This window comes from Acanthaster planci, linkage group LG06 (genome assembly GCF_054643075.1).
Source record: "Acanthaster planci isolate LZ-2023a linkage group LG06, COTS_SCS, whole genome shotgun sequence".
Taxonomy (NCBI): domain Eukaryota; kingdom Metazoa; phylum Echinodermata; class Asteroidea; order Valvatida; family Acanthasteridae; genus Acanthaster; species Acanthaster planci.
In genome coordinates this window covers 6952345-6968207 of record NC_141782.1, presented here as the reverse complement: position 1 = coordinate 6968207, position 15863 = coordinate 6952345, and the positions used below count along the sequence as shown (strand labels likewise).

Genomic DNA, 15863 nt, shown 5'->3' with positions numbered 1-15863 from the left:
AAAGGGGGATGATTTAATGTCAAGTGAATCACAAAGAGAAGAAAAAAATAACAGTTCATCCTCCGGAAGGGAACATAGGAAAATAATTTCAAGGTAAAGGTAACTAACACATTTCGTCAAACACACAGGCTGAGCAGCTTATTTATGATCTTATAAAAAACACCACAAAATGTTGTAACCATTCCCAAGGGTAATGGGGTTTGTGCCATACTGTGGAATAAAAACCTGACATATGTACATACAAATAGTTTACTTTGGCACATCTCTAAATTGTGAAAATGCTTTGAAACTGTGAGCAGTATAACCAGCATGTTATACCCCACAAGCTCCTACACACAGAACACAATGTTTAATAAGGGAAGTGGGAAAACATTACACATGACGTCTCATGCAAGGACTCATCTTAGCATAACATTTCCCTGTCAACAATCACATTTTTAAACTCTGTATTTCTTCAACATGACGCACGATACTTGATTACTGAGGAAGGACAATCTTACCTTCTGGCTTTCATATAGTAATGCCCACAAAGCATTAACAACCATATTCTGTGCAGATCGGTTTCCACAGTTCAGCTTTTTCTCAAAGAAAGGTAGTATTTTCTCTAAATAAAAAATAACCACAAATTCGTGATGAGCTGAAGACCAATCATGTAGGCATATTCTAAAGCTGGTAATCTCAAAAGATATGAACTGGGAATATTGATAGATATCTCCACAGTCAGGTGACAAGTCCAAACATGACACCCTCACCAAGTCTCATCAAGCCACCTGTCCTGAGGACAGGCACAGGAAATTCTCGGCAGGTAGTTTTTGCTTGTACAAAATGTTACAAAACCCAATTTCTAAATAAATCTTGAACACTGAGGTATAATAAATCATTATGTCTCCTTCCAAAACATTAGGTACAATGGAAATATGCCCTAAGATAATACCCAGGAATATGAGTTTCAAACATTTTGCAGGGAGTGGCAGAGCAGTTTTTAACCTTTGCTGGGGAGGGAAAGGTAGATAATAGTTGAATACCTGTTCTCAATTTTTTTCTGGAATCTCTAACTTTAATAATTTTGGAACAAAAAACAACAAACAAAACAAATGAAGAAGATTATATGCATGCAACATCCATATTAGGCTTAAGCCAGCATAATTCCAGACTTTATAATCCACAACGGATGTCGGGGTGGAGTGGGGAAGAATGTAGGGGAATTAAAAGGAGTTATGAAGAAGCTCATTTTGATGGACACAGAATATCCATATCAGCTGCCCCCTCAAGAAAAAAACTTTCAACAGACTTGCAAAATCAAATGTAGCTGTAACTAAATTACACATTTGTGTGTGCAACATCTCTGAGTGTGTGATTAAATCAATCAGAGGTAAATCAACTCCAAGGATAGAGACTGCAGGAATGAATATCATAAGCAAGGACTTGTAGTGAATAAGCATTCAGTCAAGGACATGAACATCAATCATAACAAAGTTCATTGGAATGTTGTCAGAAGGGACTTGCAAGGTAAGGTCTCCACACCTATGTTATATTGAAGATGGGACTAAAACTAAAGGTAGAAAGGCATGTTTGATGAGTGTTTGGGGAATGTCTTGGAACTCATTGCCAGAAAAATTTGAGAATTCAGACATCAGTATTGGGAAATGATGTACCAAGCAGAAAAGCAGCAAAACCAATGGTTGGCAAAGATATTGCTATCCCAAATACACTTGAAGCTCCTGGGTACTCATAAATTCACAAGCACTGACAATGCACTATGAGTTTTAACAGACAGTAATTTGGAAGATGTCATTTCCTTATATTAACTGAATTTTATTTTGAATACATAACAAAGCTTAATATTGTAATCCATTTTCCCAATGTGTGCAGCAATCTAAAGAGCACTCCCTAGTCCAATACATAAAATGACATATTTGACATTGCTGCTCATGATAAGCATCCAGAAACCAGGATGACGACGATTCATTTACACAATGGGCAGTATACAAAACATCTTGTCTTATTTGCAAGTCAAAAAGAAGTTTTCTGACTTTTCAAACTAATTAAGGTTAATGGGTTACAGCCTAGGAATTAGAATACCAACCATTACTCCTCCTGGTTCAAAATGACTTTGAGGTAACAACATGCCTTCATGTGGCCCAAACCTGAAGCACGGAAATCAACAATTTCCCCATATGTATGGCAAGACAACTGGGTTACTATCAATGGCTCAACCACCAAATTACACCTGACATTTGGTGCTGAGGTGATACTTCCTCAAACATTTATATGTGCAGCTGTTTGTGTTATGTCAAATACTGCCTAGAAAAATGTGTCTGCACAGGGGAAATAGCTTTCTTTGCTTTCACCTCTAATTCATTTATAGACATCATACAATTTTGGGGTCAAATCAAAGTGGCTATTCTATACAAAAACGTTGGATTGCCATGTACCCCTAAATAATGCAGCACCCCAAATGACATGGTCCACACATTTTGGGAAAGAACACGTTTGTACATGTATTTAAGCACACTTCCTAAACATCCAATTCTCAAGCCAAATATAATCATGGAGATATGGCATGCCCCTAGTTGTCCTTGTCCCTTCTCAGGTAGCAGAGGATCGTGATAAACTGTTCCACATATCTTACAGATAGTATGTGACAGTGAGCAAAATAATGGAATCTTAAATCACAAACTATGAAGGAAGATTAGTGCAAAAATGAGAGGAACAGAACGCACCAAAACTTGGAAAAGCGTATGCTACAGAGTGTGCATCTTTGTACCTGCACTTCAATGAGTTGCACAAAAAAATAACACAGGAATTAATACACCAGGTTTATTACAGTCATACTGGACTTGCCAATTAGGACCTTTCACTAACTACAGCCCTACAACAACCTGTCATGTGTAAACCTAGAGGAATTGTTCAGTGAAGGTTGTATGGGTTAGGGATGGTTATTAGATGCCCCCAATTCCTTCCTCCCAGCTTCCTGGAGGTTGTCTGGCTTGACACAATTGTACCCTTGTCATTTGTACAAAGCTGCTAAATATAGCCAGTGCCATGAACTCTTTAAGGGTCACCTGAATTTAGTTGGTCAAAATCTTGTGAGCATGGCTTGAGCACCACATTGGTGAGTTCCTGTAGTCACCACAAAATCTTGAGCACCACATTGGTGAGTTCCTCTAGTCACAAAATTTTGTTTCTCATTTTTATTTATATTCTGAAGCTCCTTGCATAAAAAAAACTGGATATTCACTGATTGTGCAGGTATTCCTACATACAGTGCTGTAGGTTAAAGAATACAGTAAACAAGAGTGTGTTCCAGTCGGAAGCAGAACTACATTAAAAAAATAAGTCACATGTCTTTTCTATATAAGTGACTTGTCACAACAAAATGAGCTGGAAGTGGCAATTATCAAAAATTGAGATGTTCCAGTGGTATATACATGGAACACTTATGGTAAAAGTACCAGGTGACAATGTGACATTATTCTGGCAGCTTTGCATCTTTGTTCTCGGCATATTTTCCCCATATCAGGCCAGGAACGAGTAATGCTATTGTCAAAACTGCTGAGAAAATGACCTTCTTCAATATATGATCCTGTGGAATATTTGGAATTAGTAGGAGACCGGTTATTCTTTTGGACCAAGCCCATGACCAGAAACCAGAGTCTTTTTTTTCGGCCTTATCAACTACTCTGAAAGTAGCATAGGTACAGATGAATCAACTTGAAGTTGTATGGTTAACAGTCCCTACATTATGGTTTGGACAGTGACACAGGGACTTGTCTATTATATGATGATGTGATATGCATAAGGATGAGGGTAATGTGTTGTTATTGCTCGGTCACATGCTTGTTCTGGGCTGATGAATATACAGTATTCAAGAAGGATATATAACAACACAATGTATATTTGTCAAATCATGTTGTATGAATGTGAGGCTTACATGTATAAAACAAAACAACTTTTAACTGTTTACAATTTGTCCAGGAGGCTCTAATGGTACCAAATATGAATATTTAGACTTTATATTTATGCTGTTTTCCGTCCAGTTTTACTCAAAGAAAGTTTTGTTTCTCAACCAAATGATTTAAAAAATCTTGTATCTACGTATTAAGTCACTTCTAATGGAGTTTAATTTTGTCATCTTCTGAATGACTAGTAGTATTAGTGTTGTAAAGCATACCGATTATAACAATGGGTAATGTTCAAAGAAACTGAACATTTCACCAAATGTTTTTAATAAAGAAAGTGGAGTCCTATCTCCTTGGGATATAATGATTACAGCATCACCACAAACAGCAATGATGTTGACAGCTTTTGTAGGTTTAAGGGAAGGTCAAGTATCTTAATTAGCATGGTGGAAACAATGTCAGAAATATTTTGGGGATTGAAATATCAGAAAGTTAGAAGAGTGCTGAGTAAGTATAATGAGTTGAAAATGCTTATGGCCAAACACTTGCTGGCTGCTCCATATGTGTCAAAAGCTGCTGATGTAATCTATGCCAAATGAAAAAGGATTTGAGTCTCATGATGGCACTGTCAATGTGTAGTCAGCAGATAATGAAGACATGGCCCACAAGGAATCCCTGAGGAACCTACATCATGTACTTCTATTTGGCCTCCATCCCTAATCTAAAGGCAAGCAACTTCCTGTTAGTCCCTAACCAAATACAGAGTTCTACTACTGGGGACAATGTACAGCAAAACTGTTGGAATACTTGTAGACTGAAGAGCTAGAAAGAAACATTTCATACCAAACCAGACTCTTTAAGGAAAAGGCTTAAATGTAAAGAGTAAATACTGGAATTTTGGGAAATAAAAACAAACAAGTTTACTAAGGGTTACATGCCAAACTTGTATTCTTAACGAAACAAAATACAATGGCTAAAATTCATCAAATGTATACTATTTTTCCTGGCAAATACCATATTCAAATAAACCAAGAGCTATTTATAAGCCTACACTGTTAAAAGACACTGGATACTGGCACTAACGACTACATCCCCATCCAAGGCAAATATAAAACAAGATTCTTGTATGTTTTTCAAATGTTTAGTTTGTACATTTTTGTTTGTTTTGTTTCCAGTACAGCAATGTTTTCTATAATGCTAATGGGGTTACTTGTAAATTAAATAATCACGTATTGGAAAAACATATTGGAAAAACTGGCCTCCATGCCTGTAGTGTCTAAATTACATGGAATGTTAGTGCACACAACAGGAATACAAAGAAAGTGACATTTATTACAGACTCTCCAACAAAGGTAAAGTACTTTTTGGCAAGCAGAAACATTTGATTTGCTTTCCAACAGAATGTCATCTGTAGTGAAGACAGAAAAAGGCACTGAAAGTTAACTTTTCCAAAAATTTCTAATTAAAAAAATTTGTACAATCCATTGAAAAATATGTCTGAATGGAGGCTTTCCATCCACAATGCTTGCAAAACTATGAGCTACCATTATTTTTCCACCACAGAAATCCTGAAGAAACTCTTATGCCTATTCTTCAGAAAGCATGAGATAAGAATAAACATCAAGCCAATTGCTTTGATGCACTTCATATCAGTTTTATTTCTGATTAGGATATGTCAATAATAAATTATCATTTATTTTAGGTAGAAATTAAATGAGACTTCAAGCTCCTCTCCTTTTCTTAAAACCCAAAAGATTTATATTCATTTCTTCTCAAACCTGATTATTAATACTTCCTTTTAATTTGAATCTTTATTAAATTTGCCTTCCCTTAAATATATTACACCACCATCTGAAACCATCTAAGAGACTACTCCAGTTTGCTGTTCATTGTTCAGGAACTACAGATCAGCCGGTAGAACGTCTAATATTTTGCAAACCCTCTGGAGAACACTCCAATCACAGTAGCCTTGGCCAGACAGATATCACCTCCAATGATATTGGTTTTGACATAAGTAAAATGCAGCGGCTTATGAAGGATAGTCTACCTGACAAAACCTTGTGAAAGGTGCCTCTGCTGTCCCATCTACAAACAACTAATGATGATTGTTAATTTTTTTATCATTCTTATACTCATTATTATTCAACTGGAATTGTGTGCTTTCAAAGACATTAATTCTTATCTCTGCACATGTAGAATATTACCGTAAATGTCTTGTTGCCTAGTTTATCGATCTAATAAGTCAAAGTTTATTCATAATCCAAAAATTGATTAAAAGTCAAATACTTACATATCATACTTTGTATTCAGCTTATCACTCTAACAAAATACATTTACCATTCAGAGTCACTCGATGACTCAGCTATACTCATTCATTTTACAGCTTGTTCATCTCCAACTGAATGATTATGTGCCAAGTTCATGCCATGCAGTAACTCAGATAAATTGCCATCCCCTTGCCAAGTGATTTATAACTTGGAAATAAAACCAGCATGGTGCACATACCAAGGGCTGGAGTTATTAGTCAGGCTGTGGGTAACTCTCCCCTATTTCCCAGAGATGTTGTGTAGCAACAGAAAGATTAGCTACCAGGAGTGGGAGCAAAGTATTGATGAAGAGCAGCTTGTTGGGAAGGATGTTTGTGGTTAAGATGTACAACCTCACTGGTACTGTGTGTTTCTAATTGCTTCCATTATTCACTTGGAACTAGAAATCTGAAATTTAGAGTCAACTTTGGCCTGTTTTACCACAGTTTCCTACCTCTTTGGTAACAGCTCCTAAATTTATTTTTCTTAATCTCATTAGTAACAGTTCATTTTCATCACTGCAACAAATATTGACCAGCCAAGTGACAATCTATTGCAACTGCTTGAAATTTCCACTTCTATAAAAATGTACAGTTTTCTGACACTTGTTTCAGATAGGCATTCTGGAGTCGTGCTGAACCAAAATTAAAAACAAATTTTGAACTAAGTACCATAAAAGTGCAATGTCTGAAACAATTAGGAGTGACCAGGAGTGCCAGTAGGCAAGAGATTGACGCTTGAAGGTGCTTGGAACAACACCAGAGTGACTTGGTTTCAGGCGTTGCTCTTTTCAAACCTAATGCAAATGTATCTATTAAGTTTGTGTGTCTGAAACGAAAATTTAATTGGGTACACCTGAGTTGCTCTTAATTCTATTTGGCTCCAACACCTGTCTGAAACGGGTGTAAGACCAGTGACTAAGAGCGAAATTCATTTAATTAATCACAGAATATAAAGGGTAAAGGCAATGACATTTTCAATGGAATCCCTTAGATAGAATGGTGATCTATTTTTCTTCATTTTTAGTCTTGTTCTGCCACTTTTATAAGGGGGTTTTCAGAGTGTTTACATTTCCATGCTAATGCACATTTCAATTTCACAAAAAACTTCATGTATCGATGTCATCCTAGGTCAAAATTCAGTGCTACAGCTGCTTTATATCAAAACTTGCCACATTTAAAATGTTTTCTGCAGAGGTAATTTGCTGTCTTTCTGGGTATTTTTGTAATACAGTAGCAATTTAACAAGCTAATGCCATCTGCAAGTACTCCCATTAAGCCTAATTTTAAGATCACAATTTGTACAGAAAATCTTCTGAAATATCTACAATGTATTAATAAAAAAGTGACAGTGCCTTCTGGAGTCAGGAAGAAGCATAGGAAGGAAATCATTTTTGAATGGTTGAATAACATTTGTTATTTCAAGGGTTGGGAAATCATGAACTTGAATGCTAATTAAAGTAATGAACAGCGGTCAACAAATTCCTAGAGTCTGGATAGGGTTTAGGCTTCATAAAGTGCTCCTAGAATAATGGAAAAAAGAGGATATAGTTGTGTACACTACAACATTAGAACCTCCAAATTGTCTGCTTGTTTTCTTTGTTTGTGGGTAATCTTCCTTTTGTTTTGTTTTCTTTGGAGGCATTCACTTTTCTGTTTACATGTGAAAAAGCCATTTTTTTTTCCAGATTTTGTTTCCTTTTCCCGCCTCCAAATGCTGCGGAGTTTGCATCTGCTTTTTTTCAGAGGCCCTTTGCCTGTTTTAAGTTCATACCATATAAAGGTAAACATGGAACAGACAAATACCCTTTCCTGAAGAAGTGAAACAAGCAGTGACGTAATGATGTTATCACCGAGGCCACTTTGTTTCACACGGATCTGGATCAGGATCAAGGATCTGAAAAGCTCATTTGCACTATCCATTAGATGGGTTCTGGTTTCAGTAATCCAACCCGAGATCAATGATCGCAATGTGGATCCACTTGAAACAAATAGGCCCTAAGATGTTGCAAATTCTGCTGGCAAATATCTCACAAACTTCAAGTCTGATTAAGTTTAAACTTTGCATGTAACCCAAACCAGGTATACTGTATGGGGAGATTAGAGTAACTTCATAATATCATCATGTGATTTCCAGTACACTGGTTTATCATCCTTGCCAATCTGTCTTGACACGAACCAAGCAATGTATTTTAGATCTTTTTGTGCGACCTTTGATAATCAAGTAGAGTTACATGCTATATATAGAAAATTTTGCGATATCATGATATCGATATTCTAGCTGGCCAACATCTAAGGACCACTACATCCAATTAGATTGCATCAATAGAGGTAATATGGGCATTCACAATAGTGCGCCTCTAAGAGTTTGCAACACGTTAGCCAATCACAGTGTGTGAAATCTGTCGAGCAAAGGCGCATTTGGAAAGGGTAACAGATTTCGCATGTTGTGATTGGCCAATGCATTTCAAACTCTTGGAGGTGCACTTTTGTGAATTGCCTGTACTGCAATAGTGGTAAATGTGATGTGCTGACTTTGCTGAGAATGAAGTGTTCAACCAGTGCCACATTATTGTAACACTTCTTGACATCACAGTGATAACTTCATTTTGCTAAAAGGTGCACTCTCAAAAGGCCAATATCTATGTAACAATGACGGTCATCAGATTGCCTTTTACTGAGCATACAGGCAGGGTGTATTACAGTTAAATATTACAGTGATATCAGCCTGAAACATTCACACTTTTTTCCCCTCCGTGAAAAAAAAATCACAAGTGGGAAATTTTTTCACACCTAACCATTGGCAAAAGTGTTCACACCTTTTTACACAAGTGGGAAATTTGTTCACAGCTTTTTTCACAAGAGGGAATTTTGCCTGTGTATGCATGGAAATTCTTTTAACAATTTTTCTGCATCGTTTTCACAGGGTTAAGTTTCAACTGCAATGCACCATATGTTCTTACCTGATGCAAGTAGTTTGGGTTTGTTGGCACTAAGAAAGCACAGATTATGTAAAGTCAGAGTGGCAAGGTTGGATACATCATCATCCACAGACTCTCCCAAGACAAACAGTAATTCTAATACATCTGAAAGATTAAAACACAATCATTGCAATGCCAGATATTATCAACCAAAAAAATGAACAAATTACGTTTAAACACTATGTTGAGATTTTATGGTGATAATGTGAAATCAAATAAGACTACGATGAAATAAGAAATATTACAAAATGTTTCAAGTGAAAATGTTGTTGGCTGTTCAGCAAAATCAAGAAATTTATGCTTTTATTAGATGCAAGTTTCAAGTTGAAATGTAAGGACAGCTTAAAACTGAAATGGGGATGGTATTGTTTTTCTTTCAGACATTGTTTTCATTAAATATTGTTTTCATCATTAATTTGCAAAAGCACTCCAAGTTTCCATTACTCGATTTTGCTTTCTATTATTTCAAGTGTAGCTACAAAGATTGAATTATGATCTGATCAGGGTGTGCATTTGATTATCAGCTTGCAGCATTAAAAAATGATTAACTACATAATGATGCAGCAAGGTTGTATGTGCTGTGAGCCTTGCATTTCAACCTTGGTGAATTTTGAAACAAGTGCTTTGTAAAATATGCAAGAGATGCCAAACCAAGATGAGACAGGAGTTAGGTGTAATTTGCTTCTCAAATACCATGGAAAAAAAGAAGAAATATTACCACATGAAATAAACACTATACCTTTGAATGGATACAATTATATAACCACATTTAGGTGAAGTACACATCATTCTGTTCCTAGTGCCATTCATCACTTGATTGCTACTACAAAACTATTCTACAAGTGCCATGTTGCCCGCAATCTGCCTCAATTTAAACTACATTCCAGACCCCAAGTTTTATGACCCCTTTAAACAAACACCAATGAGAAAAAACATCTGCAGGCAAAATGCAAACAATGAATGGAAACAATACCGTATTTCATCCTGTAGGAACACTCTCACTGAGTAACTTCCCCAATGTCAAAGGTCAGACATTTACCTGGGATTCTCATGACCATTTGTTGGCCCTCAGGGGATAAGGTCAAGTTGGCCAGCAGTTGAAGCCACAAGACTGCAGACAGCTGTTTCCCAGTCAAAGGGCCTCCCCTGCATGTCTGCTTCCTCTGTGTACACACTTGGGAAAATGTTTGCAGGAATCCACTCTGTACAGAGGTTGAGGGCAATTTTTAGTGGTATTAAAAAAACCAAGGCTGAGCGCTAATCAAACCTATTAAATGGCACACACATCATGTCATAATATAAGCCATGTTGCCATTAGATGTTTCTCTGTCCCACGTAGACTTAACTGTGAGCATTGATGTAAGTTTTAGAGACATCCTCCATGGAATTTAGTTTAATTATTCAGGCAGGGAATTATTAGGTATTGAATAAAACAAATTGTGAAATGTTGCACATTTGTAGAATGAAAAGAATAATTTAATTTGGTGACAGATGAAATGATCATTCTTTCTGTCATACTAATGAAACATTTATTAACTGTATGTGACTGGCTACCTGCTGAACAAACGTCCTTTGATGTCACATAAGTGTTTTCTTTTCAACAGTAATGAGCAACTTGATGATGAAAAAGTGATGAGATTTTAACGAAATATACTTCAGTGATCAAACTGGCCAGTTCTGTTCAATAACACTTTTACATTTAAAAACATCCCTGCTCAATGGTACATGAACAGTTAACCCCATGTCTGCTTTGGTGCTGATGCAGGCTACAGTACGTGGTTTCCATATGAACTGCTTATATATTAAACCAATGAGAGTCTCTCAAGCTACATTTCTGTGGAATCCTGTGTTTTTGTGTTATACACTGCAACCGGATAACATTGACACCCTGGCTGATCTTGTATTAGTCTTAATTTTGTAATTTTTTTAATACAAAAAGTCATGTACATTTTGAGAAAATACTGCAGGCATTTAACTGCAATTCAAGGCATTTCAGTTGGAAAGTGACTTCTGGTAGTTTAGATAAGTTCTGAGCTTTCCAACAAGCTGACCCACAAGAAGTAAAAGCTTCTAAGTTTCAAAGAGCATCCTGTTTTGCACTCTTTAACATGAACATCTCAGATGAAACAAAGTTTAGAAATACATGTACATGCATTGCCATCTGTGATATGTGTATTTGAGGCCAGACACTACTTCACAGTGCCAACACTTTTTGCCATGAAGCTTAAAACATCCTTTTTGGTAAAGTGTTTGAAGCATTTGCAGATGGTTTCAGCCTAGTGGTTATATCTGCAATACCAACAAAATGAATTTTTCAGAAACCACTTTCAACTCACTTTGTTGTGACACACATGTACATCCACGGCCACACTTATGTATGACCAAATCACAATGCCCAGTGCACTTATTTGGTACATGAATCCAATGTTACAGATCATTGATTGAACATGAGGCTGGGTCTCTGCTTCTTCCTGTGTCTATAAGCACACTCTGTACTGAAGTAACAAAACTAACCCTACACCTAGCCTTAAGCTACACATTACTAATCTTCACGTCCTCTGCCTAGTCAATATACCATGCCTTTGTCAGTGACTTATATAAAGGTAAATACGGCTGATTTTAAGAATCATGAAGAATCAAAAATAGCAGTGGTGGCAACTGTTTAAGACTTGAGAATAATTTTTACGTGGAATATTAATTGCTTTCAAAAGTAAATGTTTATGAAAAATGGCATCTGTTGTGCCCCAAATGGTGACATTTGGATACAAAAACATCCAGACGAATTTAGAGATGGGAAAATTGAGTGCAGAAAGCAAAATTTGAAAAAACAACACAAAACTTGTGCACAAACATGTACACTGTACACATAAAAACCTTGTATTAACCTTGGTTGGGTTGGAACAATGGGCTCCCAAACTACAGATTTCACATTCTCAGGGCTCCTCCAGACTACTTCCTGGAAATAGTCTGGTCAAATCACCACATCATCCACTTTTATATAACCATTTGAACATGATACAACTGTTGATTCTGATCTACCTATTGCAGGGTCTGACCTTGCAACTTGGTAGTTAAAGACTGGCCCTTAACATTCATGATTTGAATCATGTTTGATGCAGAATATGGTGTGGAGCCAAGTCTGTCTGTAGACTCAATCAAATATTACTCACGGCAGAGATTGGAGTAGAATCAACAACAATGACAATGTAGGTCTGATTCAAATCATTTATACATCTGTTGTGTCAACACTGATCAGTTTGTTTATGCTGTCTGTTGCCAAACCTTTCTTCATTAAAGCAGAACCTTTTCCAGGAGAATGTTGCTTAACTGTAACTCCATCAACAGGTGCTATCCAAATGGACGACATACACACTGCTGTGGTTTCTCAACCACAAAAACAGCTGTCCAAGTTCTCTCTTTCTGTAGAATAGTTGAAGTGCTTTCCTGGTTCAACTTTCAAAGCAGAAATGGTGCCAGGTTGCTGAACCCAAACAACTGAAACGCCTCAATGTTACAAGTGTCATGGGTGATCGATGACTTTTGATTTTAGATGTATTTCACACACACTTGTAAGTAAATAAAGTTTTCTTCTAACTTAAGTCTCTGTGTGTTTGTTAACATTTCCCACTACTGACTGGTTGGTCTGTGCTTTTAGCATAATTAAAATAAGAAAAATGCCCTGTTTGGGGTATCATTGTAGCCAAACACAATTTTTGTATGGGGGAGGGATGCAGGGGTTGATGCTATCTGTACTTTTGTGTTTTTAGTAAGTGCCACGGACAGTGAAGCCTGAAAATCTGAAAGTTTTCTGAGGGCAGTGTTAATAAGCTTCTGGGGAGCCATGAACTAACAGCTTACAACTGCAGAAGTTGTGCCTGATCAGCACTGAAACAAAAAGGACTCATGCAATCCATGTTTTAAATGCAGTCCTTTACAGGCCCCCATATGAGTCCCATTTAACCCCATTTAAAATTTTTTTGTATTCACTTTTGAATGTGACTTTTGTACCTTTTTATAAACAAATGTAAACTGGCATGCCCATCAACAAAAGCATGATGGCATTCTAGGAAGAAACCTCAGTGTTACAGTTACGTCAGCACATCTTTTCATCATAGCAGTGGACCAATGTGCAAAGTGTTCTCAACACTTTGAATCAATTAGCACATATTAAGTTGCCCAATTTGAACAGAAGATCCATGCAATGAATGCTTTCTTCCTGAAATGACATAAAAGTAACGGTACCCTCCTCATTTTTCAGAAACATTTTAACAAGTGCACATATTAATAAGACTCTCCCAAAAGTTATTCTAAATAGTTCTGATACACTTCGGAGGAGTAGAAAGCTGAACAAAGTAAGTTTTCAAATTCATTTCATGGGCTCTGTAATCAATGGCCAAATTTATCGTGCAAAGTGCTGTATTACACTGGACTTTATAATTACACAGATGTTTATATATGTGTACATCTGTATTTATTGAGGACTTAGTCTTGTTCATTGCAAAGAAACTTGAGTGATTGAGTGAAGTGGCAATTTAAGAAACAATGTTACAGACATGCTGCTTCGCACAAGACATAAATACTCTAGGAAGCAACAACAGATAGCAAAGGAAACACATTCAACAGTAATATGTTAATACCAGAGCACTTCCAATAACATACAATCTTACTGGTACTTTTCTCTATACCTGTATTGCTGGCACATAAATGTGAACCATTCCGTCATTCCATGTAGACAAAAGTGCCTCTCTACATGTATATCAACTTCTTATACTCTCCCACAAGTTTACCCTATTATCAATATCATGTACATTACCTATAATACACAAATTATGAATTTATCTCTGAAATTTGGTGATTTTCAGACTCTCTAAGATGGTACAGAGTTTTCGATTGATATTTTTTAGGTTTTTCTTCAATATTTTCACGAGAAAAAACTTGTCTTTACCTTCCACAAAGCATTCCTACATTCAGCTGATATGATGGAATTACTCAGAGTAACAAACAGTCCTTTTATCTGTTGCTGACTATCTCTGCTTTGGCCAGTGACCTGTTTCTTTTCGCTATCAATCTGTTGGATGATGCGATGGAGTAAGGAGGATCCTGATTGGCCAGGATGACATTGAGCAAGAGAGGTGCAAGCTGTAGATAAAAAATGCACAAAGTTGCCCATGTATTTGCAAATAACAAAGTCAATAAAATGGAGTTATAAAAACAAGTCGCATCTCTTCTCTCAGAAAACATCAGTGAAGAAAATTCATGGACCAGTTTTCAGTTGCACTTGACTGATCCAATGCAACTTCTTGTCCTGATGGCCACCGACGCAGAATTGTGGAAATTTTCAAACAAACTTATACCTGGAATGCAGTTTGCTGTGTAAGTTGCTAAGAGAGAAAGGGTTGCTGCTAGTAACCTCTTGTCAAGGATACTCCATGACCACAGTTTGAGAAGAACAGATGTGAGTCCTGCTTCAAGGCTGTTTATCTGTTACCAGGAAGCAAAATACATGTACAATAAAGACCTTTACCATAATACAGCAACATATTCAAAACACATTCAATAACAATCAAAAGTAGATTAACAGTCATGGGAAAAGTAAACTAGTTGTTACATGTGATGTGAACACATCCTTAAACAGTGAAAAACACATCTTGCGCGTCAATGCAATCTAGGCAAATTTACCTTAGCTTCCTGGTTGTTACATAAACAGTTCTGTAGTAGGCTCATTTGACCAATGAGCTGAGTTAACAAAGGTTCTTCCTGAAAAAAAGTGAGAGTTGACAGTAGGCAATTCATACAGTCACTGAACATGCACAAAATGTTGTTACATGTAACAGTGCAAATGAAAATGTCTAAATGTAGGTAAATGCATTGTGAACATAATAAAAGGTCTACTGCATTTTGTATAAAACTCATCCTGCAAATTCATTCATACTCCAAACGCTTCAAATGGGGATAAATACAATCAACAATAATAAAAAACACCAATAACCAAGCAATACTAATCTCAGGGGTGACAAAAGGGACTTCACAAGGGTGAAATTTCACATCTGTGGACCATGGTAATGGTATCACCCAAGGGGCACACCTGATATTTTGTGCAGTGTTAGGATTAAACACATACATGTATAGCAATGTGTTGAGATGATGGAACTGACATAGCTGTAAGAATGCTTACTATAACTCAAAAGGTGAATCTATTTCCTGTTTTGTTACCTTCTTCTTGGCAGCAGGCCTTGGGTGCTGTAGACATTCTACATTGAGTTTAGCATGTGTATGCTGCATGCTGTCTAAGACTGACTCAATCAAACCATCTGCAACAACCAAAACATGTTAACATTCAACAAGAAAATTGCATTAGCTATTAAAACTTAAGCATGTTAAGGTTTTGAAAGAATAGAAGAGCTGGAAACCATCTGTGTTGTGAAACTCAGGTGACGTCAACAATAATACTCAGATCCTTTGTATCCATTTTGTAAGCCTACAGGTTATGACAAAATCCAATAAAGACAAAATTTATCCCAGGATTTTTCCTCTACTTTGAAAAATAATCACAGAAATTCCCACGGAACTAAGGCCTGAAGGAATTAATGAATGTGCCCGGAATTATAATTCAACAAGAACAAGAGCCACAAAGAGAGCAATATGAGCAATAATAACACCACCACAGTGCATAAT

General features: G+C 36.6%; 1 protein-coding gene across 4 annotated transcripts in view; it reads right to left on the bottom strand.

Moving 5' to 3' along the window:
- The window catches only part of rttn (rotatin), a 127799-nt gene that overhangs the window by 3930 nt on the left and 108006 nt on the right, over window positions 1–15863 (bottom strand). For all 4 annotated transcript variants that reach the window (XM_087138343.1, XM_087138340.1, XM_087138341.1 and 1 more), the window contains 7 exons: window positions 15402–15499; window positions 14868–14945; window positions 14543–14669; window positions 14134–14327; window positions 10228–10390; window positions 9171–9293; window positions 501–604 (listed from right to left, as the gene is read on the bottom strand). In XM_087138343.1, coding sequence (XP_086994469.1) covers window positions 501–604; window positions 9171–9293; window positions 10228–10390; window positions 14134–14327; window positions 14543–14669; window positions 14868–14945; window positions 15402–15499 — 887 coding nt within the window. The remainder of the gene's footprint in view (window positions 1–500; window positions 605–9170; window positions 9294–10227; window positions 10391–14133; window positions 14328–14542; window positions 14670–14867; window positions 14946–15401; window positions 15500–15863) is intronic.